The 25,783-nt window shown below is 33.3% G+C and overlaps 2 protein-coding genes across 3 annotated transcripts in view; one reads left to right on the top strand and one right to left on the bottom strand.

Annotated features, from left to right (window-relative positions):
- The window catches only part of LOC148172165 (neuropeptide CCHamide-2 receptor-like), a 47,871-nt gene extending 38,358 nt beyond the window's left edge, over window positions 1-9,513 (bottom strand). Inside the window, exon 1 of the mRNA XM_088041423.1 lies at window positions 9,377-9,513. Within this exon, the coding sequence (XP_087897549.1) occupies window positions 9,377-9,422 (46 nt within the window). The 5' untranslated portion in view covers window positions 9,423-9,513. The remainder of the gene's footprint in view (window positions 1-9,376) is intronic.
- Window positions 1-24,994, top strand: part of CCHa1-R (CCHamide-1 receptor) — a 36,539-nt gene extending 11,545 nt beyond the window's left edge. For both annotated transcript variants that reach the window (XM_088041426.1, XM_088041425.1), the window contains exons 2-6: window positions 14,393-14,691; window positions 17,535-17,761; window positions 18,358-18,668; window positions 22,057-22,298; window positions 24,598-24,994. In XM_088041426.1, the coding sequence (XP_087897552.1) occupies window positions 14,444-14,691; window positions 17,535-17,761; window positions 18,358-18,668; window positions 22,057-22,298; window positions 24,598-24,820 (1,251 nt within the window). In that variant the 5' untranslated portion in view covers window positions 14,393-14,443 and the 3' untranslated portion in view covers window positions 24,821-24,994. The remainder of the gene's footprint in view (window positions 1-14,392; window positions 14,692-17,534; window positions 17,762-18,357; window positions 18,669-22,056; window positions 22,299-24,597) is intronic.
- The last annotated feature ends 789 nt before the right edge of the window (window positions 24,995-25,783 follow it).

Genomic DNA, 25,783 nt, shown 5'->3' with positions numbered 1-25,783 from the left:
GATCAATAGCAATTATTACATATTATCATATTTCTGTTAACGAATATAGCAGAACTACTGAATATCGCCTGACGCGTTTGAACTACTCATTTTTATTACATATTCTATTACTTTAATTAAATTACTGCTGATAACACAGAGGTCATCTCATTAAATCACAGTGTAACGAAATTTTCAGTAGCAAGTTTGTTCGGTTTTAGACAGATAAGCAAAACACGTTCTGAACCAATAAGTTGAGCTTTTGATAGTTTCCAGCACGAGTTCATTTGCGGTGATTTGTAGGAAAAGAAACATTTATGAAATCGGAAGCAACTCAAGAAGAAGTAATCGCTACTTTGCGGTGAGTTTTCCCAGCAAAGTGCTTCATCAGGTTTAGTGAAATCGCCGAATTTTCATAAAATTGGACTTAATATTGAGATAAGTAATTCTTTATCTCACTTTATGTTATCGCAGTTTGCATTATCTTATCTTTGACGGTTCGAAAGGACTATTTGGCGTGATTTTTGGACGCTCTATTAATATCAAGTGTTGACACGGACTAAAAGTGCTGACAAAACTCTTGATTAGTGATTGTTTAATAAGTGACATTTACCATAAAGCTCGTCTTTAGAAGAATGAAAAAAGAGAGTCACATATCTCGTGATGGAAGCAATAAATTCGTTGAAAAAAATTTATCCTCAGACACTTTAAAGTGCGAAGCGATTGAGGGGGATTTTCAGAAAGATTTGTGACCGAAATATCTTCCTTTACATGAAAATTGTCTCGATTTCTCGCCTCCTCATTCGGATTAGAAGCAAAGTAGCCTGATATAGCAATAAACGATTTAGTTGTGAGACTTTCACAATTTGATGTCGATGGGCAATAAAAGACGTGCGATATAAATCGGGTCGCGGTGATGATGAATGCTTTGAAAGGAGCTGAAAAGCCATGAAAATTGCAGGAAATCTATAGAAACTCGTCTTTTAAAATAGAGTGGAAAAACTTGAACCATAAACATACTTTCCTTGAAATAAGCATCGCTGAAATTTCTCAAGAAAACAAAGTAATAATAGGATCAGTCCATCGGTTCGAAAGGTCGATTGAAGCTTACAAGAACCAGTAATTTCAATATCTTTGAGCTGAACGAAAAGAGCTTTAAATATAAACTGATGTGAGATGTGGTCTACTTTTGTGCCAGATTTTACAGGTTCTTGTGGTAAGGAGTTGAAAGCAGGATATACAAGCGTTTATTTACATTTGAAAAAAAATTCCGCCCGGTTTGACGTGCACACCTAATAGTAGCAATAAACGAAATATTATACAAGACTAAATACATTCTAATGAATTTACAAACAAAAACACGACCATAAAATCCAGATAAAGATCTTTTATTAGTTGTAGCCTGTCTTTGATACAAATTTGACAGATGTTTGAAATTTCATTCTTTATTTACACGCGTACGATAAATTAGTTACGATTGCCAAGTAGTTTTGTGTGTAGTTTTCGGTGAGTAAATTCATTAATAAATCCGTGAAAACGTAAACAAGTAAAGTGCACAATTTGTTTGTTCTTTTCCCGAATTTTTATTTGATTGGACGAAAAAAAATCCAGAGTGCTGTTTTATTTAACCCTCGGATTAATTTTGACGTTTGATCTACGTAGCGTCAGCTTAATAAATATCGGCTTAAATTGAATTGTTTTTGCGACATAATTCCGTACGATTTATTTCGGTTTAAATGATTTTACTAATTTCATGTTAGTTATGCTCATTGCTGCATCAAGTCGTAAACTGCGATAGATAATAACAATCAATTCTGAGTGAATACTCTCTTTCAAACGGTGATTTATTCGAATCCACGCCGGTTTTAAAATTATAATTATATCCATCAAATGAAGAGTGTTTACACTATAAAATTTTTAAAAAAATATTTCGCCGCTTATTTTTTCACGGGACTATGTTTACTCCTTCTTGGAATTCCTCTCAAGAGATTAATCGAAAACAAGAGGATATTATCCTGACGACACATAAAACTACGAGCTGAAGATTTTAGTAACTGTTAAATTTCATCGTTTTTGTTTATCACGGACTTGCAAGAAAAGTTAATGAAAATTAGCTTTCAGTGGCGAAATTGTTTATTTTGAGTCGACCATGTTAAACTAGCAGAGTTAATAAAAACATCAACTCTGCGCTGTTCTTATTTAAGTAAATGAGATTTTTCAATTGCATGCAATTTGCACGGTTCGTTGTGTTGTCGTCGGAAGGACGAGAAAAAAGGACGAAGCTTCTGGAGAATAAATCGAGGTTAAAATGCGTTAAAAAATCATTGTTTTTGCGTAGAATTAATCCAAACTAATTATTTCGGTATAAATAAGTACGCAATGTCTAGATAGTGTCTAGACTTGCAAATATCTTTTATTCTCCTGAAAGTTCGATAAAAGTCAAACAATGGAAACTGCCGCTCTCGGGAGCTTGGATTTTCTCACAACTTTCAAGCTGATGCGCAATTTCAACAAAATGATATTAATCACTGCCACTAGACTTTTGTTTTGCTTAAATCAATTAATTTATTGATGCGTGAGTAATTAACGGAATATTACGTTAACATTCCTTGCCAACTTTGTAAATTATTCATAAGCCTTTAAACTGAATGCGGCACTCTTGTATGAGAAGTTGGAACAAACAAAAATTATTAATTGAAAGAAAATTTAGGGAACGTACAAAGGTAATTAATTACATTTGCTAATAAATAAAACGAGGGGCTAAAAACGAACTTTTTCGTACGTTGATCAAAAAGATGGTAATGTTTAAAATTTCAACGTTTAATTTCGGTGGTAATTAGTTCATTAAAAATTAGAGGGCGAACAAAGCGGTTTGATGACCAATGCAAAAAACAAATGTGATAAAGAACAAAGTTTTTCTATAAACAGGTTCTAAGTTTAGTTTAGTAGTTTTTAGAGTCATAAATCTTCATAATTTACGCCAAACGTCATGGGAAACTAAAGTTTTATGAAATATGTTAACAAAGGTAATTTAATTTCAACCTTAAACTCCATCTTTGACTGAAAATTAATTATCAAAAAAATTACAGCGACATACCGGAACGTGACCGAAATTCCTCATAACGTTTGACACCATCAGTGGCTTGAATGTGAGCAATAACTAACAGATACAATCATCTCGCATTTCTGGTATTTCAATTAGTAATTTTTTCCTCTTTCCCTCAAGCGTTCTCAAATTCTAATTAATCTACAAACTATGTTCAAAGTCGCGCGTTTCTAACCGCTTTTGACGTCAGTTTAAATATCACCAGGTTTAGCATCGAATTATGTGAACAATATATTAACACGGGTTCGATTTTTTTTAATTTCACCGCGATAATTACTCTTTTAAACGCAGAAATTGTTTTCGGAGCTTCACTTAATCGTACCTTAATTATTTACCCAACTAAAAGCGTTGCAGGTATTCAATAACTCGCCTAATAAAGTTAGTTTGGCGCCCTCGAACGAAATTCCGGCTAAATACCACACTGAAACTATTTCAGAAAATCGCCGTAATTTATTTTTCTATAAAACTAATTTGTTTAAACATCGTTTTTTGACACTCGTAAAAGCTTTGAGGAAATTGCATAAAATAATTTTATAGCGCCATCAAATCAACCTACAAGGTCATATTATCATGTTAAAATTTCCTATTAATTTGAAATTGGCTACAGAAAAATAACGAGACGTTTTAATAGGTTATTAAAGTTTGGTTTATTTTTATCTAGAACCTGTCTGGTATTTACTGCGAAATCCACTAAACGCGCCAAAACACCATCGAATTTTGTGATATCTGCTCTTGACAACCAATCGGTCATTAATAATTCTCTCAATTGCCATAAAGGCCAGTTCGGTAATTATTTAATGGCTTGTAAGACCGAAATCATATTAGAACGTGGTTGTTGAAGCTGTTACAACTTTGAATTGTGCAGAAATTTAATCAAGTTCTCAACTACGTTGTTAAATTTCAAAAGCATGAGACAAAAATCCCTGAAGATAAATTACAGAAAAACTCTCTTATCTCTTCTACTATTAAATGTAATTTAGTGAACGTACGGCGCGTTTTCCACCCTTATAAACCGCGACACGTAATTTCTCGCGACTAACGTGGACAATATGTGGACGGTGTTAATCTCTTCGTCAATATACAGTGATATCCTTTGTGTTTGACGCAGAACATGCCGCTGGATAATGGATAATGCAACGATGTCAGCGTGGCGATAATCAGGTGAAATTTTCATTAAAATCGACCACTTTTCTTGCAAAAAATTCAGACAAATAGGTCGATTTATAAAAGAGTGCCTTATACAAGGTGTTTATAAATGTTTCTAGCATCAAGGGTGGCCATGAAATGTCAAAGAAATTTGCCGCTTATTACAAATGTGGGTTTAGATTTTTCAACTGACATTTGTAGTTAACCTCAGTCATGGAGTAAATTAAGTTTTGACCTGAAAATCATAAACTTGGACACTAAACTGTAACTGAAACGTCGTTGATATAAGTGACATTATAAATAATTTTCAAGATTGTTATGTTCACTATAAAAACAAAGCGGCAAAATAGTGCATGACAGGAATTCCAGAGCTACCGCTGATGCTAGAAACATTTATAAACATCTTGTATTAATTCAGATCAACAGGTCTTTAATAAGGTCCGTCGAGAAAACCTGTTGAGTTTCAATAACACTTGATAAATCGAAAAATCGTAATAAATGGAAATACATAACTCTGCAACTGCTCTTTAATTTCAGTTTATCTTACTAAAAGGAGCAATAACTCACTAACATTGAGCTTAATCAGAATTCGCTCCTCAGGTGAGATTACACTGACATTACAAGAGTTGGATATTGTATTAATTTTCAAAGCAAATCACACAAACACGACTAATCTCCCGATTATTATCAAGCAGAGTCCTAAGATTTATTATCACAAAGCGCCAGCTTTACATCCACTAAATTACTTCTCTTTCCAAATTCCACTAAAAGACAAACTTTAAGCCCACACAGCTTTTCATTCTAATTAAAGATTATTTATAGAAACTCAAGTCGTAAGATTTTAAGCTTCTATAAACTCGAAGAGTGATTTCGTTGGGATCAGCAGCCCAAAAAGTGCTTTTATTTATTTTTTTCGAATTGTTTCTTCACGTTGGTAACATTTATCGTAGCATTATTTATACGTCCAATGTGTCACGTACATTTTTTATTAGGTTTCAAAACACGAAGAAGCTTTTGTAACTGTCGTTTCGTACCATCTATAATAAAGTTATCGCAAGCTAATATCCGAAATGTAAGCGAATAGAATTTTATATGACTATATCTTAGGCAAAGTGCTCGGTTTTATCGATCAAAAAATTACCCGCGAAATTAGAAATGTCAATAAAATATTCCCACCCCGCTGAACAAATAAGCCAACCGGAAAATCAATCAACTTATAATATTCGCCGCGCTAAAGTGCCAATAATTGGTTGAAAAACTCCTCCAATCGCAGAAATATGTAAAATTTAATTGCTCCAAGTATAAACTATCGACGATGTTGTTTGGAAGATCAAAGAAGTCGAACACCGGTGAGATAAGTTTGTTAGAGTGTAGACACTAATTTTATATTGTGTTTACGTACGACTGCCATTGTATTTGTTAACATTTATTATAAATATTTACTAGTGTTGGAAATAAAATTGTAGGGAGCATTTATTTAATCAGTTATCAGTGGTTTAAAGTGGCGCGTAGTCGACGAGTGATCTTCCTCTCATTACCGTTGATGACAAGGGTGAGTCGTTATTTTTGCCAAACTCGAAATAACGAAATTATACTTAACAACGTCGTAAAAACTTGCATCAACACTATATTAAAATATACAGAAATGCAATAAAGTAGCAGATGGTGCCGTAAAAAAATAATTATGCCATAAAAATTGGAGAAAAATTTACCGATTATTAAGGATACAGGTGAAGAATTTTCCGCTTTTCCAATAACTCGCTAAAAATAAAAAAACGGGAACTTTTGGACTGTTTGTCGATTTTAGTCAAACATCAACTAGTATTAAAATGGGAGTTGAAAACAAACTTTGCGAGTTTTTACATCTTCTTTGCTACTTGCTAAAGGGATATTCGTCCATCATCCAAAATGAGATATTTTCTAAGCTTGGAAAGCTCAACAACTCCCAGCTTCATTTAAAACCAGGCAAGCAGTAATCCATACCTACTCCCGTGCAACTAATTAACGTTACCACGCCCCCAATTAATTTATCTACTTATTAAAACAATTTACAAAATTACCCGGAAGCCAACTAACGATTGTTCCGGGAGAATTTATTTTGGGAGCTTAACTACAAAACATGCTCGTTTTATTTTACAATTAATTTGAGTTGTGGCACTGAAATTTTTCTTGTAATAAAAATCAGTTGAAATGTCAAGGAATAAAGGGAGAATTTTTATATCCAGTCATAAAGATTTTAATCGGCGGAATTTTCTTCCGAAAGACCAATTTTCAAAACTGTTTAATCTGTGTATCATCTAGGTAGATTTCGCGCAAGTTTCAAGCACGTACTTTGCAGCAGATGCAGACAATTATAGTTCAGCCAAGTTGGTCCGAGCCACCATAAAAACATAAAAATTAGACGGCAACCGCAACCGGACAGTTTGCGGTATTTTGTCATTTATGACGAGACATCTGGCCTGTTTAGGGATGCTGTTCTTATCGCAGGGTGCAAATAAACCCTCATTATGTGCACTTGAGAATCTATTGAAGCTGTCCTGTTGCGGTAGCCCGCAAATTTTTATGCTTTTATAGTAGCTCAGACCAACTTGGCTGAACTATACAGGGAAAATAAGTGTGAAAAAGTTGATGGTTGAGTTTAAAGAGACTCAAACTAGCGATTAAGGCTTGAACAAATATTTAAATATTTTATTGCAGTTGACATTTTTATCGACCTTCTTGTGTTGTAGATATACCCAAAAGTTATTGTAACATTAATTTACATAACCACAAAGTAAATCTGGAGCTTTAGGTGTAAAATATGACACTATAAAACCAGTCAAGCAATTTATAAAAAATTCTGCCATAAGTTTTATTAAACATAAATCTATTTTATCTGATTTAATGGCAATTTTAGTTGACGAAATAAAAATATCGTGTAAACAATTGCGTGTTTTTCACACTTTCCGTAGTTTGAAGTAAAACAAAGTTCACGTTTTTGATAATCAGCTGCATGTGCATTCACTCTGGAGGACGTTCAAGATATTTCATTACCAGCTAGGCGCTAATTAAATTTCCAAGGAAAAATCCCATTTGTATGCACATTTCTAAAACTTGCTTGTAATGAAGTGCGCTGCATGATCAAAAGCATGATGGTATTACAGAATCCATCTAAACTGTCCCGGTAATTTTAGACGGGCGTGTTTAATAAGGTCAGTAATATAATTTGAGAGATGCGGACAACGTGCAAACATGACACCTACGAAAACGGAGAGCTTAAGACAAAAGTTGGAGATTACGTAAAATACCACTGATGGAGAGGAAATGAGGATTATAATCAACTTCCATAACTCGATAAACTTTCGACAAATAGTTTAAAAGTTAATTTCGCGAGTAATTCGGTATTGGCTTCCTATTTCGGAAGATGAAACGAAAATGACAACGCGCTAAACGTCAAAGACATGTGTTAGACCATCGCCGGTCAGCGTGTGGTCTTTTTACGACGTGTTTGTTCGCCACAGAAGTAAATTCAATAACGAATGGCACCGAGACGAAACAGGCCGAAAGTGGGAAATCTGATAAAAGCAGAATCGGGAAATTTCCGGAATTTGCAACATAATTTAGCTTCTTGCGTGCTAACCGCATGTTGAGTTTGTTTCAATTTGTAGGTAGGTATACAGTCGCGCCCAAATTATTTTGGACACCATTTTATTGGATTTTTTAAAATTACAAATTACAGGTCTAAATAGAAAATATTTAAACATTTTAACTCGTCTTGATAATGAAAATTTTTAAAATCCGTCCCTGTTGCCCAAAAAATTTGAAATTTGAAATAGACAATAAACTAGTCATAGATAGTAATCTCTCTAAATTTCATTGTTCTGCCATCAAAATTGCAAAAATTACAGGTCCGAATAGAAAATATTGAAAAATTTTGCCTCGTCTTGATAATGAAAATTTTGAAAATCCGTCCCTGTGGCTCAAAAAATTTGAAATTTGAAACAGACAATAAACTAGTCATAAATAGTAATCTCTCCAAATTTTATTGTCCTGCCATCAAAATTGCAAAAATTACAACAAAATTTTAAGAATCGAAAAAAATTCTGATCTACTCTTTAAGGTTGCCCTCCTAGTAACTATTTTGGAAATAAAACATTCTAACCTTGTTTAAAATACTTCAAAGCGCACTCCTGTGTCAACTGATGAGTGTGCGATACCAACCGATAAACAAAAAAATATCTAGTTTCTTTTAAAAAATGGACGGCGGTCTAAAAAGACTTTTCTACTTTGCGTTAACAATACTTTCATTGTGAAACGCAAACGCGTTTCACAATAAAAACAATTGTTTTTATTATAGCACGCAAAACAGTAATTTTTTTTGGTTATGTTGGCTATGTTATTATGCCGACACTTAATCGTTGAATCATAACCTCAATGATGATCATCATCATGATCACGAAAATGTGAATTTAGGAATAATGAATCAGAAGAAAAGCAAACGTTGTAAAACCTAATTTTGCAAAATTAAACAGAAAACGTCAGTAATTATTTGAATTGAAATTTTGTTAGACAAATGTTGTTACCTCTTTTGTCACCAACCTAACTTGTCAAAAATCCCTAATCAAAAATAATTTCTTTCAAATGCAATTTTTAAATTTATTTACAATGCAAAGTAGAAAAAATAGTATATTACACTCATTTCATAAGACGACTTGTAGCACTCATTCGTGCTACAATACTCGCCTTATGAAATACGTGTAATAATGTACTATTTGAGTTTATAATTTTGAAATTTGGTCGAGTTAATACACGACTCAAAAACAGTAACTTCCCCAAATTTCGTAGCTGCAGCTCTAAAATCACCAAAATTACAAATTTTACTGAAGGATGTCAAAATGAAAATTAAATTTGACAGATGACAGATTTATAACAGTTTTATGACAGCACTCGCTCGGTAATTTTAAGTTGCCGAAACACAAATAATAAAATTACGCCCCCTTGACACCAGTTGATTCTACGCTCATGTGTCCGCCTTTCAATCTGTAGAAGACTTACGTGCTAAAATGCACAGCCCCCTTTGATTAACATTAAAGAATCTCTGTACCAACTCATTTAATATTCACATTGTTTAAGTAGGCCAGTCAGACAGAAAACGGGTTCACTCACCCTGTCCGCGTGATGACGTCACACCTGCACCGACTAGACCAGACATGATCTTCCGTTATGTGCCAAAATTGTTGATTATTCTTGAAAATAAACAACTCCCAGCTGAATCCTTCCATTCCAGAGCCTCCTGAAGAGATTTACCTGGGATAAAACACTTTTACTCTCGTGTTTCGGCATGAAACGCTTCGCGCCAACACTTGTTGAATTTCGAAGACTAAAGTGATAAAACTGGGGTTCCTACACAACACCTTCACTATTATCACTTAACCTGCATTAAATAACACTTGTTTGGGGGTGATTAACTCAAAAAACTTGCAAAAATTTGAAATTTGAACAGGAGCGACGCAGAAGCGAAGCCGGACATCATACACTGTCGGGTAGTCTCGGCAACGTTCGGTTCTTAAGATGGTGACGTTTCGTCGGAACTGCCCGGCATTTCGCGAAGGGCCGAAAGTAATTTTATTTAAAATTTTGAAAATCTCTTGCTAATTTAATTTAATTAGGTAATTAGTTTAGTTAGAGCGCAAGTTGTCCCATGGGTGCAGAAAACAGTTGAGCCTTGTAATTGGGTGAAGTACGCAGTTAACCAATAAATCATCATTTTTTCAGTATGGTTATTCCCGCAAGTTTCCACACTCCCACGTCTGCTTCGTAATTTTGTTGTAAAGGTCAATTTGGGGCCCCCTGGATCAGTTTTATCGAATAAATTAAGAATTCAAGAGACGGGAGCGCATTCTATATTAAATAAAATTGCTGCTGTGGGATCCCGCGATCAATTCCCTCAACTCGAGAAACCATAAAACCAAAAAAGTCGTGGCTTATCCTCATCATTTGTTGGCTTAGTTTTCCGCTCCCTTGAATTTCACGAATGCGTCGTAAACAGTTTATTTAAATCCGACAGGACGTACTTCATTATTCAGATTCTGTAATTTGTCCGTCAGTGTCAACCAATGTAAACAAGTTGGTTTTTCTGGTTGGAGCCGCTCGAAATAAAATTTGTTTAGTTTTTCGAGATTAAGAGAGAGCGAGGAACGTTTGTCTTTCCGGTTTAATCTTGAGGAATCCCCGGAGGTTCTTATAAATGGACTGTTTTTATGTTGGAACAAAGAAGTTATTAAAGGAGATTTGCTGTTGGCAATGTTTATTAGTTGGCCTGCAACTTCACCGGTGTCAAAAATGAACCGACTGAGTAAATATTTAAGTTTTTTATTCGTCCGTAAATTAATGTTAACGAGAATATAAAAAGCAAGAGTTCCTCGTCACATCTTTCGTAACAACAACATTTCCACACAAAATTCCCCAGAAAACAAATCCGTTTAATTTCAACTTGACTAAAAGGCTTCCTCGTGAAAGTTTTGTTTGTAAATTCGCTTTTCACCGCTTTCATCTATCTTAGTATCAATGGGTCGTAATTAGTACCTATATCCCGTTACAATGCAATCAAATCTACATTGAAATTAATTCCAACACGCATCGATTCCAAAAGGATCAATCACAAACGTCCTGCTTCCCTGTATAAAATTAAATTGCAAATACGTCCGTTGTGCGGCTTTATCGCCGTAATTGTGTCGAGAATCAATTGAAACTGGAGAGTTTGTCAAATACTTGATGAGATCTAAAGGAAAAACCCAATTTCATTCAAGACGGTCCAAGTTTTTGTCGCAAAAACACAGACTTGAATCCTTACCAGCGTGATTTTCCTCATTTAAATCAGTCTTGTGGCACACTTAGAGAGGAGGTGCTAAAAGCGCCACAAAGAGAAACTCGTTGGTATTTAACACCAACTTACGATATAAAGGTAATTGTTGACTTTATAATGAAGCGTGTTAAAAAAAATAAAATAGTGAGAAAGAAAATTCTCTTGCAGTAAAACCAGCAATATTTAATTTAATTGTGAACGGCCCTAAATATGCGCATCCCTGGAGACTTGTCACTAAAACATATTGATTTAGCTGCGGTCAAGCCAGTTTAATCTTGTTCATTAAAATGCGAGTTAATTCAATCTATAGTTTGGCTAAAAAGAAAGTCACTTCATGAATAATAATTGCATTTGACACAGCAAACATGATACTACAACTATGACGCTAATTTACTTGGCAAAACTAGTTATTCATGTTAGATCAATAAATTACAAAAGGATATAATGGTATGACCATATAGAGGCAGATTGTGCTAACTAGAATGAATAGTTAGAAATTAGGCCAATAATCAGAGATTCACGTTTCATATTTATGCAATGGCGTTAATTAAGTGGAAAACGGGTTAATTAAGTGAGCGGAAGAGGGAGTGTGATTTATTGGGGCAAAATTAAAAGGATGGTTAAATACGCACGTGTATGTCGAGACGAAATTTGCATAAAGAAGTCATCTGAGCGTAAAATGCCAATTGACAGAAGTCTCAAAAGGACAATATCAGTTTTTGTCCAGGCAAAATAAACATGAAACTCGAAATAATTCGCATAAGGCTGATTTTTTGTGTGGACCTTTAATTTATTGTTCTAAACAAATTGTTAATCCCCATCGATTAGGTGTGCTTCTAAAAAAGTTACGGGGTGGTAAATGTCAAAGAAAACAATACTTTGCAAATATCTCGGATGATTGATAATGAAAATTTTTAAAATCCTTCTCTGTTGCTCAAAAAATTTGATTTTTGGAACAAACAATAAACTTGATATAATTAATAATTTCTCCAAATTTCATTCTCCTGCCATAAAAATTGCAAAAATTACAAGTCCGAATAGAAAATTTTGGAAATTTTGGGTTCGTCTTGAAAATGAAAATTTCTAAGATCCGTTCCTCTTGCTCAAAAAATTTGAAATTTGGAACAGACAATAACTAGTCTTAAATAGTAATATCTCCAAATTTTATTGTCTTGCCATAAAAATTGCAAAAATTACAGGTCCGAATAGAAAATTTTTATTCGCCATGAAAATGAAAATTTCTAAAATCCGTCTCTGTTGCTCAAAAAATTTAAACTTTAGAACAGACAATTAACAAGTCATAATTAGTAATCTCTGTAAATTTCATTGTCTTGTCATTAAAACTACAAAAATTAGAGGTCTGAATAGAAAATATTGGTATTTTTTTTAATTTGTTTTGAAAATGAAAATTTCTAAAATCTGTCTCTGTTGCTTAAATAATTTTAAATTTGGAACAGACAATAAACTTGTTATAAATAGTAATCTCTCCAAATTTCATTGTTGTGCCATCAAAATTGCAAAAATTACAGGTCCAAACAGAAATTTTTGGTTCGTCTTGAAACTGAAAATTTGCATAAAAAATACGAAATGGTGTTGAGTGCGAAACTGAAATAATAACTCATACTTTTAGACAATCCAGATTACGTTCGCGCCCCAAGGGTAGTTGTGAGAAGTAAAAGTTAAATTGCGTGTTCAAATCTGATACTAAGTTTGTCATTTAGCTGCGAATTTATCGATTGTAGAAATTTAACTCCGCGACATGAATACATAAACCTCCCGAGATCGTTTTTAAACAGTTTAATACACAGCGCGTCGCAAGTTTTTATTAAGTTTAGAACAAGTTTCGGATATCCAGCGAACGAAACAAATCGCAATGTGGGTTACAACAATTTGTACCGTGCAAGAATTTTAGCACGTGACAGGAAATTATTGATGGCAAAACCGGGATCATCCGTTAAATTGATAACACTTAATGAACCAACATCAATTGCGCGTCAAAAGCAGAAACATATTGTGGTAATTGATGGCAAGTGTAAATCGGGTTTTTATCTACATTGCAATGTCCGAACAAGTGTTGGCTTAGCGGGTACAAGAAGTGTAATTTGGTCTTGTTTAACAATTTTTTTGCACAAATCCGCGATTAATACCGCCATTATTCTTTTTTATATGGTAGTAAAACAACGCAAGAATGGTGGATGCGCCGGGTTAGCGCTTATAATCTCATTCATTTATTACAAGAGCTTAGCGTTCAACATAAAAACAATTTAAGACCAAAAAGCGCCGAAGAATAAATAGATCGTACACCAGCTTGTAATAACTCTTGAGTTAACAATGCGTTGCTTCTGACACTTGCTGAAGAACGCAAACCATCATCGATTTGTTACTTTCACGGCGATTTATTGCTTGCAGACGTCTCAATTAGTCTTCTTCTTTTTAATAAAGCTTTCGAGTTTTTAGTTTATATTAACCGACGTGGCTGTTATTTGCTCACTTGTCTTGCAATCCAAAAACTAGGTTAATCTTGAACGGAAATTAACTGGGATCATAGAAGAGATTTAATTTAGACAAGATCTCGCTAAATTATTTTCCATAGCAGCGATAAGAGTGCGAATTTGTATGCCGAGGACGCCATGGCGGATGAAACGTGGCCGAGAAATAATTAGCAGAAAAATGAAATAAATTCCAACGAATTGATTAACTTGAGTAAACCTGAATTTACCAGCATCGAAGATTTACGCGCAATCACACAAATCAGTGAATAAAGTGACGGCGCTTATTGATTGATTGTCGTCAATCTAAACAGCCTTTTAGGTGTTAGCTAAAAGCTGAATACACGCTCTTTCACGGCCCATTTTATCTCTTAACGTGGAGTCATTCGCAGGTTTAGATTGATGGATTTTTTAACTGAAAATCGAATGCAAATCTGAAATTGTCGCCGGGATCGTCTAAATATGATAAAAATAAATTGGAATCGCCGCCATCTGTTGTTAAACCAATAATTTTGCGACAGACCAGTGGCTCACAAATGGTATTTGCTAATGTAATTTAAAGTTCGAGGGTGTGATTAACGAGGGTCGAATTTTGACCCTGTGAAAATTTATTTTTGACCGGAAAACCACTTGAACCAACACTGAGACAAAATATTTACCCAATCAAGCACTGTCTGCAATAAAATAACCTGACATTGATTAATTGCTGGCATATTTGCAATTTTTTCCGCGGGAATTTTCCAGTACATCTCCATAACGTCGCGATTTATGGCAGTGTCGTGCTTTTGTCACCGCGAAAATAATTGAGTGCTTTTGATTTTGTTACAGACCATGCCAATGGACACTATAACGTGAGCTGAAGCCCCAAAAACGACAAGAATGAATTTCACGATCCCCCAGAATGACACGATCATGTTAAATTACAACTTACTTGCAAGTAATGACAGCAATCAAACGCAGAAGAATCTGTCGAGCATACCTGATGATTACATTCCGTACAGCGAGCGACCAGAAACGTATTTTATCCCAGTTTTGTTCCTTGTTATTTTCATTGTGGGCGTCTTGGGCAATGGAACGCTGGTGGTCATCTTCCTGAGACATCGAACGATGAGAAATGTTCCCAACACGTAAGTTTAATTTCGAAATAATTCTATTTGATAGTCTAGGCAAAATAAATATGAACCTCGGAATAATTCGCATCAAGCTGATTTTTTGTGTGGACCTTCATTTTGTTGTTCTAAACAAATTGTCAAAAGTCTCCATTGATAGGTGTGGTGCTAAAAAAGTTACGCGATGGTGAATGTCAAAGAAAACAATTCTTTGCAAATATTTCGTCACAAGTGATTCCGACGGCAAAAGAACCTATTATGAAAATTGTAGTTTTTTTTTATAACAAAATTTCTAAAGTCCGTCTCTGTTGCTAAAAAAATTTCAAATTTGGAACAGATAGTAGACTAGTCATAAATACTAAATAAATCTCTCCAAATTTCATTGTTCTGCTATCAAAATTGCACAAATTACAGTTTAGAACACAAAATATTGAAAAATTTTGGTTCGTCTTGAAAATAAAATATTTTAAATTCCGTCCCTCTTCTTCCAAAAATTTGAAATTTAAAACAGACAATAAATTGGTTTTAAATAGTAATCTCTCAAAATTTCATTGTCTTGCCATCAAAATTGCACAAATTACAGGTCCGACTAGAAAATATTGGAAATTTTTGGTTGGTCTTAAAAATGAAAATTTCTAAAATCCGTCCCTGTGGCTCAAAAAATTTGAAATTTGGAACAGATAATAAACGAATTATAAGTAGTAAATTCTCCAAATATCATTGTTTTGCCATCAAAATTGCAAAAATTACAGTTTTGAATACCAAATTTTGAAGAACTTTGGTTCGTCTTGAAAATGAAATATTTTAAAATCCGTCTCTGTTTCTCAAAAAATTTGAAATTTAAAATAAACAATAAACTGCTCTTAAATAGTAATCTCTGCAAATTTCATTGTCTTGCCATCAAAACTACAAAAATTATGGGTCCAAATAATAAAATTTTTGGTTCATCTTGAAAATGAAAATTTCTAAAATCCGCCCCTGTTGCTGAAAAAAATTGAAATTTGGAACAAACAATAAACTAGTCATAAATATTAATCTCTCCAAATTTTATTGTCCTGCCATTAAAATTGCAAAAATTACAGTTTCGAATAGAAAATATTGGAAATTTTTGGTTCGTCTTGAAAATGAAAATTTTTAAAATCCGTCCCTGTTGCTCAAAAAATTTGAAATTTGTAACAGACAATAAACTAGTCATAAATAGTAATCTCTTTAAATTTTATTGTCCTGCCATCAAAATTGCAATAATTACAGTTTCTAATAGAAATTATTGAAAAATTTTGGTTTGTCTTAAAAATGAAAATTTTTAAAATTCGTCTCTGTTGTTAGAAAAATTTGAAATTTGAAACGGACAATAAACTAGTCATAAATAGTAATCTCTCCAAATTTTATTGTCTTGCCATCAAAATTGCACAAATTACCGGTCCGAATAGAAAATATTGAAAAATTTTGGTTCATCTTGAAAATGAAAATTTTTAAAAGCCGTCCCTGTTGCTCAAAAAAACTGAAATTTAGAACAAACAATAAACTAGTCATAAATAGTAATCTCTCCAAATTTTATTGTCTTGCCATCAAAATTGCAAAAATTACAGTTTTGAATAGAAAATATAGAAAAATTTTGGTTTGTCTTGAAAATGAAAATTTTTAAAATTCGTCTATGTTGTTAGAAAAATTTGAAATTTGAAACGGACAATAAACTAGTCATAAATAGTAATCTCTCTAAATTTTATTGTTTTGCCATCAAAATTGCAAAAATTACAGTTTCGAATAGAAAATATTGAAAAATTTTGGTTCGTCTTGAAAATGAAAATTTTTAAAGTCCGTCTCTGTTAGAAAAATTTTAAATTTCAAACGGACAATAAACTGATCTTAAATAGTAATCTCTCCAAATTTCATTGTCCTGCCATCGAAATTGCACAAATTACAGGTCCGAATAGAAAATATTGGAAATTTTTGGTTCGTCTTGAAAATGAAAATTTTTAAAATCCGTCACTGTTGCTCAAAAAATTTGAAATTTAAAACAAGCAATAAACTGGTCTTAAATAGTAATCTCTCTAAATTTCATTGTCCTGCCATCAAAATTGCAAAAATTACAGTTTCGAATAGAAAATATTAAAAAATTTTGGTTCGTCTTGAAAATGAAAATTTTTAAAATTTGTCTCTGTTGCTCAAAAAATTAGAAATTTGGATCAAACAATAAACTAGTCATAAGTAGTAATCTCGCCCAATTTCATTGTTTTGCCATCAAAACTAAAAAAATTACTTAGTTAGTTAATTAATTAGTTTTATTTTGCGTGAAAATAGATATTTATTATACATATAAGAGTGTAATAAGATTTTTGGAGTGAATAATTTGCCCTTACACTCGAATATAATACTAGATTTTATCCAAAGCCTCTGTTGGTTGCAACTAAAGCATTAAAAAAATTGACAGAAGTGACAGCAGTGACAAATTTTTACCATTTAGAAAGCTATGCCTGCGTTGTAGTCATGGAAATGCAGCCTAATTTTCTGTATGGTCTCTGGAGAGTAATAGAGTACTTTATCTATCTCAAATGAGTGAATAAAGATCACTTTATTAGTGCATTTTGGATAAAGTTGTTTTATTTTTCAACAGTATGTGACAAATTTGATAAGGTACGTCCACACAAAAAATCAGCCTTATGTCAAATATTCCGAGCGTTTGAAATTGTTGTGTCTATTTTGCCAATATTGAATGCCTTAATAAAAACACATCGAAAGAACCCGATATTTGCACCAAGAAGCGTTTCATGTTTCATAAATCTGACGGCACAGAAAAACGTGTCTTAACGTCTCTCCCGTCAGATCAATGAAAAATTACATTTTTTTCTCTTTATTTCCAGATACATTCTTTCGTTGGCTTTGGCAGATCTTCTCGTTATAGTGACGAGTGTTCCTTTCACTTCGATAATTTACACGGTCGAATCGTGGCCATGGGGTGAACTAATCTGCAAAGTCTCCGAAACTGCAAAGGATATTTCCATTGGAGTGTCTGTATTCACACTTACTGCATTGTCGGCCGATCGATTTTTCGCCATAGTTGATCCGCTCAAGAAATTTCATACCACTAGTGAGTAGGATAAGTTTTTGCGCGGAGACGGAAGCGAGGAGTTCATATATTAAAATTTGAAATTCAAATTGGCGGGACTCATGTTACCACGGAAGTTGAGACAGATTCCCGAACTCCTAGTTTTATGTTTAATGCCTAAAATTGGCTTCTTTGTCACAATAATCCAGAGAGTTACTAATGACTTTTTGGTGGCGCCGCAAAACCGCACTTTTTTGTCCTGGGGTTTGATCCTCCCAGAACCGACTTTAAATAAATATAAAATTTCTGCAGCATCCAATTACAGGGTCTACAATCTTGCAACACTCCAAGCAAGTGCATTAGAGTTACCTCACGATATTCCAGCGCTCGTCTTTGAAGTGTTCTCGAGATTTAATAATATTATCATAAAGTCATAATGATCTCTTGTTCTAGCTAGCGCTGCATGTTTATTTTCTTTAAATTTCCCCCTTTTTAATTACCCAATAAAAGAACACTCGCCTGGATTATAAAACTAAAAGCTTCCCAGAGACCAGTTTTAATTTGACCATCCCCCAAACGATTGATGTTTTTCCTCCTCTCAACCGACACGTGATTAATCCGTCAATTTTTTTTCCCAGGTGGGGGCAGAAAAGCAACACGCATCACCCTGTGTATAGCAATTTCGATCTGGATCCTGGCGATCCTCTGCGCCGTCCCCGCCGCCATCGGCTCTCACTTAAAAGACATCGAAGGCCAATTCATAGTCTGCTACCCTTTCCCCACTCATTGGTTGAACAACAAATACCCTCAAGTCATGGTCCTCTTGCGTTTCCTCATCTTGTACATCATCCCCTTGACAGTCATCGCAATTTTCTATCTAAATATGGCCAACCATTTAATAGTCAGCACAAGGAACGTTCCTGGAGAAGTGCAAGGGACGCAGCGACAGGTTAGTGGATTAGTTGGATCAGATTCTTATCATAAGTATCGATTCGTTTGATCACCGAAATGGGTCTATTGTAACGTGAATGAAATGGAATCGGTTCTGAGATAAAACGAAACAATTTTTAGAGGGCTTTGCAGAGAGAGATAAAGTGGAAAAATGATACGGATGGGTTCGAAACTCAAACAATGAACGGAGGGTTTTCATCAGGTAAACAACACCCACGCTAAATTAAATCCTCGGTTTTGTTTATTAGGCCAAGGTGCAAAAATAAATTCACCCTCATGTGTTTATGACGGGATGAAAAAGTTATCTTTATTATTACAAGTTTATTAAAGGGTGAAAGCGCCGATTTAACTTTTATTTACTTTTAATAATGTCAACATTAACTCATTACGGGCCTGTTTATTTTAAACAAACGAAATTTAGCCCCAACATTAAATTTATAGCTGCAATGCAAATAAGCTCGCCTGCAATAATTGTTACATAATATGTTCAATTTTCATGGAGTATTTATGCCCAAAATCGTAAATTTTCAAACGAGTTTAACAGCATTGCACCAGAATGCCAATTAAAAAGCAAAAATGACTCATTTCTCTATCAATTTCACTGGCAGACTAAATAAAAGTTAATTTTGATTGAAGAACACGATGGTGACCTTGAAATTTTTCTAGGACGTCTAGTTTTTCATATATGAAAAAACTGCTAAACTGCTTTTTATTTTCAAACTCAACTAAAAAAATCAACATTTTACACTAAAACTCGTGACTGTGCTAATTTCAGTGCTATGGCATTCAAATTTGGACAGATTGCTATTTTTAACTTACTAATTAACTCCACCAAACTGCTAAATTATGGAGTCAAAAATACAGATTTTAGAAATTTTCAGCTTCAAACTGTACCAAAAAAATCCAACATTTTACTATAAAATTCGTAACTTTGCTAATGTGTATGCTATGGCTTTCAAATTTGGACAGAATGCTATTTTTGAGTTCCTTATTGACTTCACCAAAGTACAAAATGTTATAGTAAAAAATACAGATTTTAAAAATTTTTATTTTCGAACAAAACCAAAAAGGTCCAACTTTTTACACTAAAATTCGTTGCTTTTCTAATTTTAGTGCTATTGCATTTAAATTTGGACAGAATGGTATTTTTAAGTTGCTAATTGACTCCACCAAAGTACAAAATTTTTGAGCCAAAAATACAGATTTTAAGAATTTTCATTTTCGAACTGTACCAAAAAAATCCAACATTTTACTATAAAATTCGTAACTTTGCTAACTTTAGTGCTATGGCTTTCAAATTTGGACAGAATGCTATTTTTGAGTTGCTTATTAACTCTACCAAAGTTCAAAATTTTGGAGCAAAAAATACAGATTTTAAAAATTTTTATTTTCGAACAAAACCAAAAAGGTCCAACTTTTTACACTAAAATTCGTAGTTTTTCTAATTTTAATAGTATGGCATTCAAATTTGGACAGATTGCTATTTCTAACTTACTAATTAACTCCACCAAGGTGCTAAATTTTAGAGTAAAAAATACAAATTTTAAAAATTTTCATTTTTGAACTGTACTAAAAAAATCCAACATTTTACTATAAAATTCGTAACTTTGCTAATTTTAGTGCTATGGCTTTCAAATTTGGACAGAATGCTATTTTTAGGTTGCTTATTAATTTCACCAAAGTACAAAATTTTAGAGCCAAAAATACAGATTTTAAAAATTTTTATTTTCGAACAAAACCAAAAAGGTCCAACTTTTTACACTAAAATTCGTAGTTTTTCTAATTTTAATAGTATGGCATTCAAATTTGGACAGATTGCTATTTCTAACTTACTAATTAACTCCACCAAGGTGCTAAATTTTAGAGTAAAAAATACAAATTTTAAAAATTTTCATTTTTGAACTGTACTAAAAAAATCCAACATTTTACTATAAAATTCGTAACTTTGCTAATTTTAGTGCTATGGTTTTCAAATTTGGACAAAATGCTATTTTTAGGTTGCTTATTAATTTCACCAAAGTACAAAATTTTAGAGCCAAAAATACAGATTTTAAAAATTTTTATTTTCGAACTGTACTAAAAAATCCAACATTTTACTAAAAAATTCGTAACTTTGCTAATTTTAGTGCTATGGCTTTCAAATTTGGACAGAATGCTTTTTTGAGTTGCTTATTAACTCCACCAAAGTGCAAGATTTGGGAGTAAAACATACAGATTTTAGGAATTTTTATTTTCGAACAAAACCAAAAAGGTCCAACATTTTACACAAAAATTCGTAACTTTTCTAATTTTAATACTATGGCATTCAAATTTGGACAGATTGCTATTTCTAACTTACTAATTAACTCCACCAAGGTGCTAAATTTTAGAGTAAAAAATACAGATTTTAAAAATTTTCATTTTTGAACTGTACTAAAAAAATCCAACATTTTACTATAAAATTCGTAACTTTGCTAATTTTAGTGCTCTGGCTTTCAAATTTGGACAAAATGCTATTTTTAGGTTGCTTATTAATTTCACCAAAGCACAAAATTTTAGAGCCAAAAATACAGATTTTAAAAATTTTTATTTTCGAACTGTACCAAAAAAATCCAACATTTTACTATAAAATTCGTAACTTTGCTAATTTTAGCGCTATGGCTTTCAAATTTGGACAGAATGCTATTTTTGAGTTGCTAATTAACTCCACCAAAGTGCAAGATTTGGGAGCAAAAAATACAGATTTTAAAAATTTTTATTTTCGAACAAAACCATAAAGGCAACTTTTTACACTAAAATTCGTAACTTTTCTAATTTTAGTACTATGGCATTCATATTTGGACAGATTGCTATTTCTAACTTACTAGTTAACTCCACCAAAGTGCTAAATTTTAGAGTAAAAAATACAGAATTTAAAAATTTTCATTTTCGAACTGTACCAAAAAAATCTAACATTTTATTATAAAATTCGTAACTTGGCTAATTTTAGTGCTATGGCTTTCAAATTTGGACAGAATGCTATTCTTGAGTTGCTTATTGACTCCACCAAAATACAAAATTTTGAATCCAAAAATACAGATTTTTGTAAATTTTTATTTTCAAACTGAACCAAAAAAAAATATATTAGACACTAAAATTTGTAACTGTGCTAATTTTAGTACTATGGCATTCAAATTTGGAAAAATTGCTATTTTTAAGTTACTAATTAACTCCACCAAAGTGCTAGATTATGGAGCCAAAAATACAGATTTTAGAAATTTTTATTTTCAAACTGTGATTATCTTGAATTTTTATATATTTCAAAAACTGGGGGTTTTAGAGAATTTTCAAGGTCACCATCGTGTTCAGGGAATCAAATTACATGAGAATATCAACTTTTTATATCAGTAAGAAATGTTTTTTTGCAGATTCGCGCCCGGAAGAAAGTCGCCATCACCGTCCTGATCTTCGTGTTGGTCTTCGCAATCTGCTTTTTGCCCTCCCACATGTTCATGTTATTTTTCTATTTCCATCCAAACCCGAACGCTGCATACAACGCCTTTTGGCACTACCTGAGAATCGTAGGCTTCTGTCTGTCTTATCTAAATTCCTGTGCCAACCCTGTCGCTCTTTACTGGGTCAGCGGCGCTTTCCGGAAACATTTTAATCGGTAAGACGTTGTTATTAGCACGATTAAATTTATGGCTTGAGCAGGACCGGAATGAGTCCGTTTTTGTTGCCACAATAAAACGAATTAAATTTTTAATCACGTCTAAGTGCAGTTACAATGTTGAGTTAAGGGAGTCGGTTTTACGAGATTTATCTTTTAGTTGTATTTATTAGGGCTTTATTAGAGAATAGATGGAGCTTTGTGAGACAAATTGTCATGCAATTTGCCTCGAGGGAACCATTTATGCACTTTGTGTTCACATTATGGTTATTGCAGTGACAGGGAACACCGGTTATCGGCTCATTAAATGATTTCTTATCTAAAATAAAAATGGGGGAAACCGGAACGCACAGATTGCAGGATTTTTTATGGAGCGGCAGTGTAAAATGCCAATTTACCCTGTCATCAAAAGGCGATCCAATCTGTCGTTTTACATAATGCTGAGCAAAATCTAAACATTTTAACAAATTTAAAGCCAGCGAGGTTTACGATTCGTAAACACGAAAACAATTAAACTGACATTAAACATTAAATAATACCCAATGAAGATAAATCTTTACGCGCATACTTGACACACTTTTAATTAATTGCAATCAAAGCAGTGCAAATCATGAGAAGAAAATTTGCAGTCTTTGGATCTAACTTTTTGGAAGCTCTAAATTTATCGGGTCATTTAGATTAAAATTAGCTAGCTTGTTGAAAATCGCGCTTTTGGCTAGTCTGCAATTTCCACCTGAAACTACCCTATTTCTCAGATTAAAACATTTTTGCAATGACCCTGTTTATTTCAAATCAATAACTGTAAAGTTCCAACACACCCGGTCATGACGTTTCCCATTTCGTTCGGCTATTTATGTTAAAAGAAATTACCCCAATGGTGATATGTTGCACCGTAAAAAACGAAAAATAAAATTACGGTTTGGGAGCAACTTTTATAAACAGCTCGACTCCGAAACCATTTATCTAAGGATGAAGAAAAAACTCCACAACTTTGAATAAAGGAAAATTTCAAAACTAATTGAAAAGCACGAATGCAGGAAATAATTTCCACAACTTTGACTCAAGTTTTTTCAGACTTCCTCTGTTGCTTGTCATGGATGTTTTTCCCTGAATTGCACAATAGGTTGTCTTGAATTTAATCCAATCATCCTTAAAAAAAAACTGAATTTTTTCTCGCATTAGAATGTAAATGCGACGTAGAAACTAATGAGTTAATGTCAGAAAACAAAAACAGCCAAGAGTCAAAAACCCATATTTTAGTTATCTAAACACAGCTAATTGATTGCCAGAAAATTAGGTCATGTTATCCCAACGCGCACTGTTTACACCACCGAAGAACATTAAGTGTGGAAATTTTTCGTGAAAACCACAAGAAACAATGGTTTTCAATTTCGTTTATACAAGGTGTTTATAAATGATTCTAGCTTCAAGGGTGGCTATGAAATGGCAGTGAAATTTGCCGCTCGTTACAAATGTGGGTTTAGATTTTTTGACTGAAATTTGTAGGTGAGCTCAAACATGGATCAAAGCAAGCTTTGAAAATAAAACTGATCTTGATGTTATTTGAAACCTGAAAATCATAAACTTGGACACAAAACCGTAACTAAAACATCAGATTTTAGAAATTTTCATTTTCATACTGAACTAAAAGAAATCATCATTTTATACTAAAATTCGTTACTTTGCTAATTTCAGTGCTACGGCGTACAAATTTGGACAGACTGCTATTTTTAAGCTGCTTATTGACTCCACCAAAGTACAAAATTTTAGAGCCAAAAATACAGATTTTAGAAATTTTTATTTTTGAACTGTACCAAAAAAATCCAACATTTTACTATAAAATTCGTAACTTTGCTAATTTTAGTGCTATGGCGTTTAAATTTGAACAGATTGCTATTTTTGAGTTGCTTATTGACTCCACCAAAGTACAAAATTTTGGAGCAAAGAATACAGATTTTAGAATTTTAATTTTCGAACAAAACCAAGAAGGTCCAACTTTCCACACTAAAATTCGTAACTTTGTTAATTTCAGTGCTATGGCATTCAAATTTGGAGAAATTGCAATTTTTGAGTTGCTTATTAACTCCACCAAAGTGCAAAATTTTGGAGCCAAAAATACAAAACGTGTGACATTATAAATAATTTTCAAGATAGTTAAATTCACTATGACAACACAACAATCTTTGTAAAGCCGACTTTAACCATCCATGATCTACAACATTACATGACAACTAGAAATAAAAATTAATTTAGTTTTTGGCAACGCCTGGAGAGATAAGACTGTCTTCTTTTATTTCAGCTATCTCCTCTGCATGAAGCCTAAGAAATCCCGCTGCAGCACATGCCAAGGCCAGCATCAAGCGACGACAATGTCTTACGTCCCGACACGTCGCAACCAATCGTCGGTTTGTAGCCGAAAAAGTCGCGGCGTCTCCATCAAACGTAAAGACGGCACAATCGGACAAGAAACGTCCATCACGCTTCTGGGCACCAACAATGGTCATGTCTGCAGTAAAATGTAAGCAGTTATGATATTGATCTAAAAACAGCACAGGAAGTTGCGATGTTTTCAACCGGAGAAGTGCAGAATCGACCTTTTGTTTTGCAACGGAGCTGTGAGGTGATGAATGAATGTATATAATTTGTGTTAAGCTAAGGGAAACATTACACTTAAAAGATTGACTGTTATCTGCATATAAAATATATTTGATGTTAAAATTAAGGAATAAAATGTTTTCTAGTAGTGGCATGTTTTGTTTTTGTTTAATGGTCCGATGTTTAGGGTACATTAACTAAAGGAGAGACAATGCGAATATCCAGTTTGCGAGTCGCTTTGTTGATAGTTTCGTTAGTAATGCTTCCACAGTCGCGACATAAAAAACAGGAGGAAATGTAAAGATGTTTTGTTTATTAGAAAATTATTGACGTGGCCCGGCGCATCCACCATTTTTTCTCAAAGCTCAGAAATTGCAACTTTGTGTATTAGTTGCAGCTCTAACAGATTACAATTCCACCAGAGGAAATTATATTTTCAACACAACAAATCAAACAGCTCAGCATGAAACGAATAGTTGTACTCTCTTGGAAAAAGTCTCGATCCAGACGCGACATGTGGGATTAAATTTCCTCTTCAAGATTTAAGCTTGACTAACTTCACTGCAAACCTAGTTCCAGCTTACCTGCAATAATAGATGACTGCGGAGATTGAATTGAACTTCCATAAGAAATCTTATGATCTTTTAAAATGAATTTAAGTCTTATCAAATAAAAATCTCGAGTTTAGTTTTTATGACCAAACATGGACTTTTAATCCTCGATTTAATTACGTGAAAGTAACGCTGGAAATCTACGGAGATAATTACTAAAAAAATCCATTCTTGGATTATTATTTAATAATGTCGTTTTTTTTGAGAGCATATTAAATTCTGTAATTTAATTGTGCAATATGAAACGTAATAATACATCTTGAGCTCAGTTCTCCAATT

This window comes from Gnatocerus cornutus, chromosome 7 (genome assembly GCF_029298725.1).
Source record: "Gnatocerus cornutus isolate USDA-ARS CGAHR chromosome 7, icGnaCorn1.1, whole genome shotgun sequence".
NCBI classification, from domain to species: Eukaryota; Metazoa; Arthropoda; class Insecta; order Coleoptera; family Tenebrionidae; genus Gnatocerus; species Gnatocerus cornutus.
Note: the sequence above shows the minus strand (reverse complement) of the source record. Positions and strands in the feature narration are given on the sequence as shown.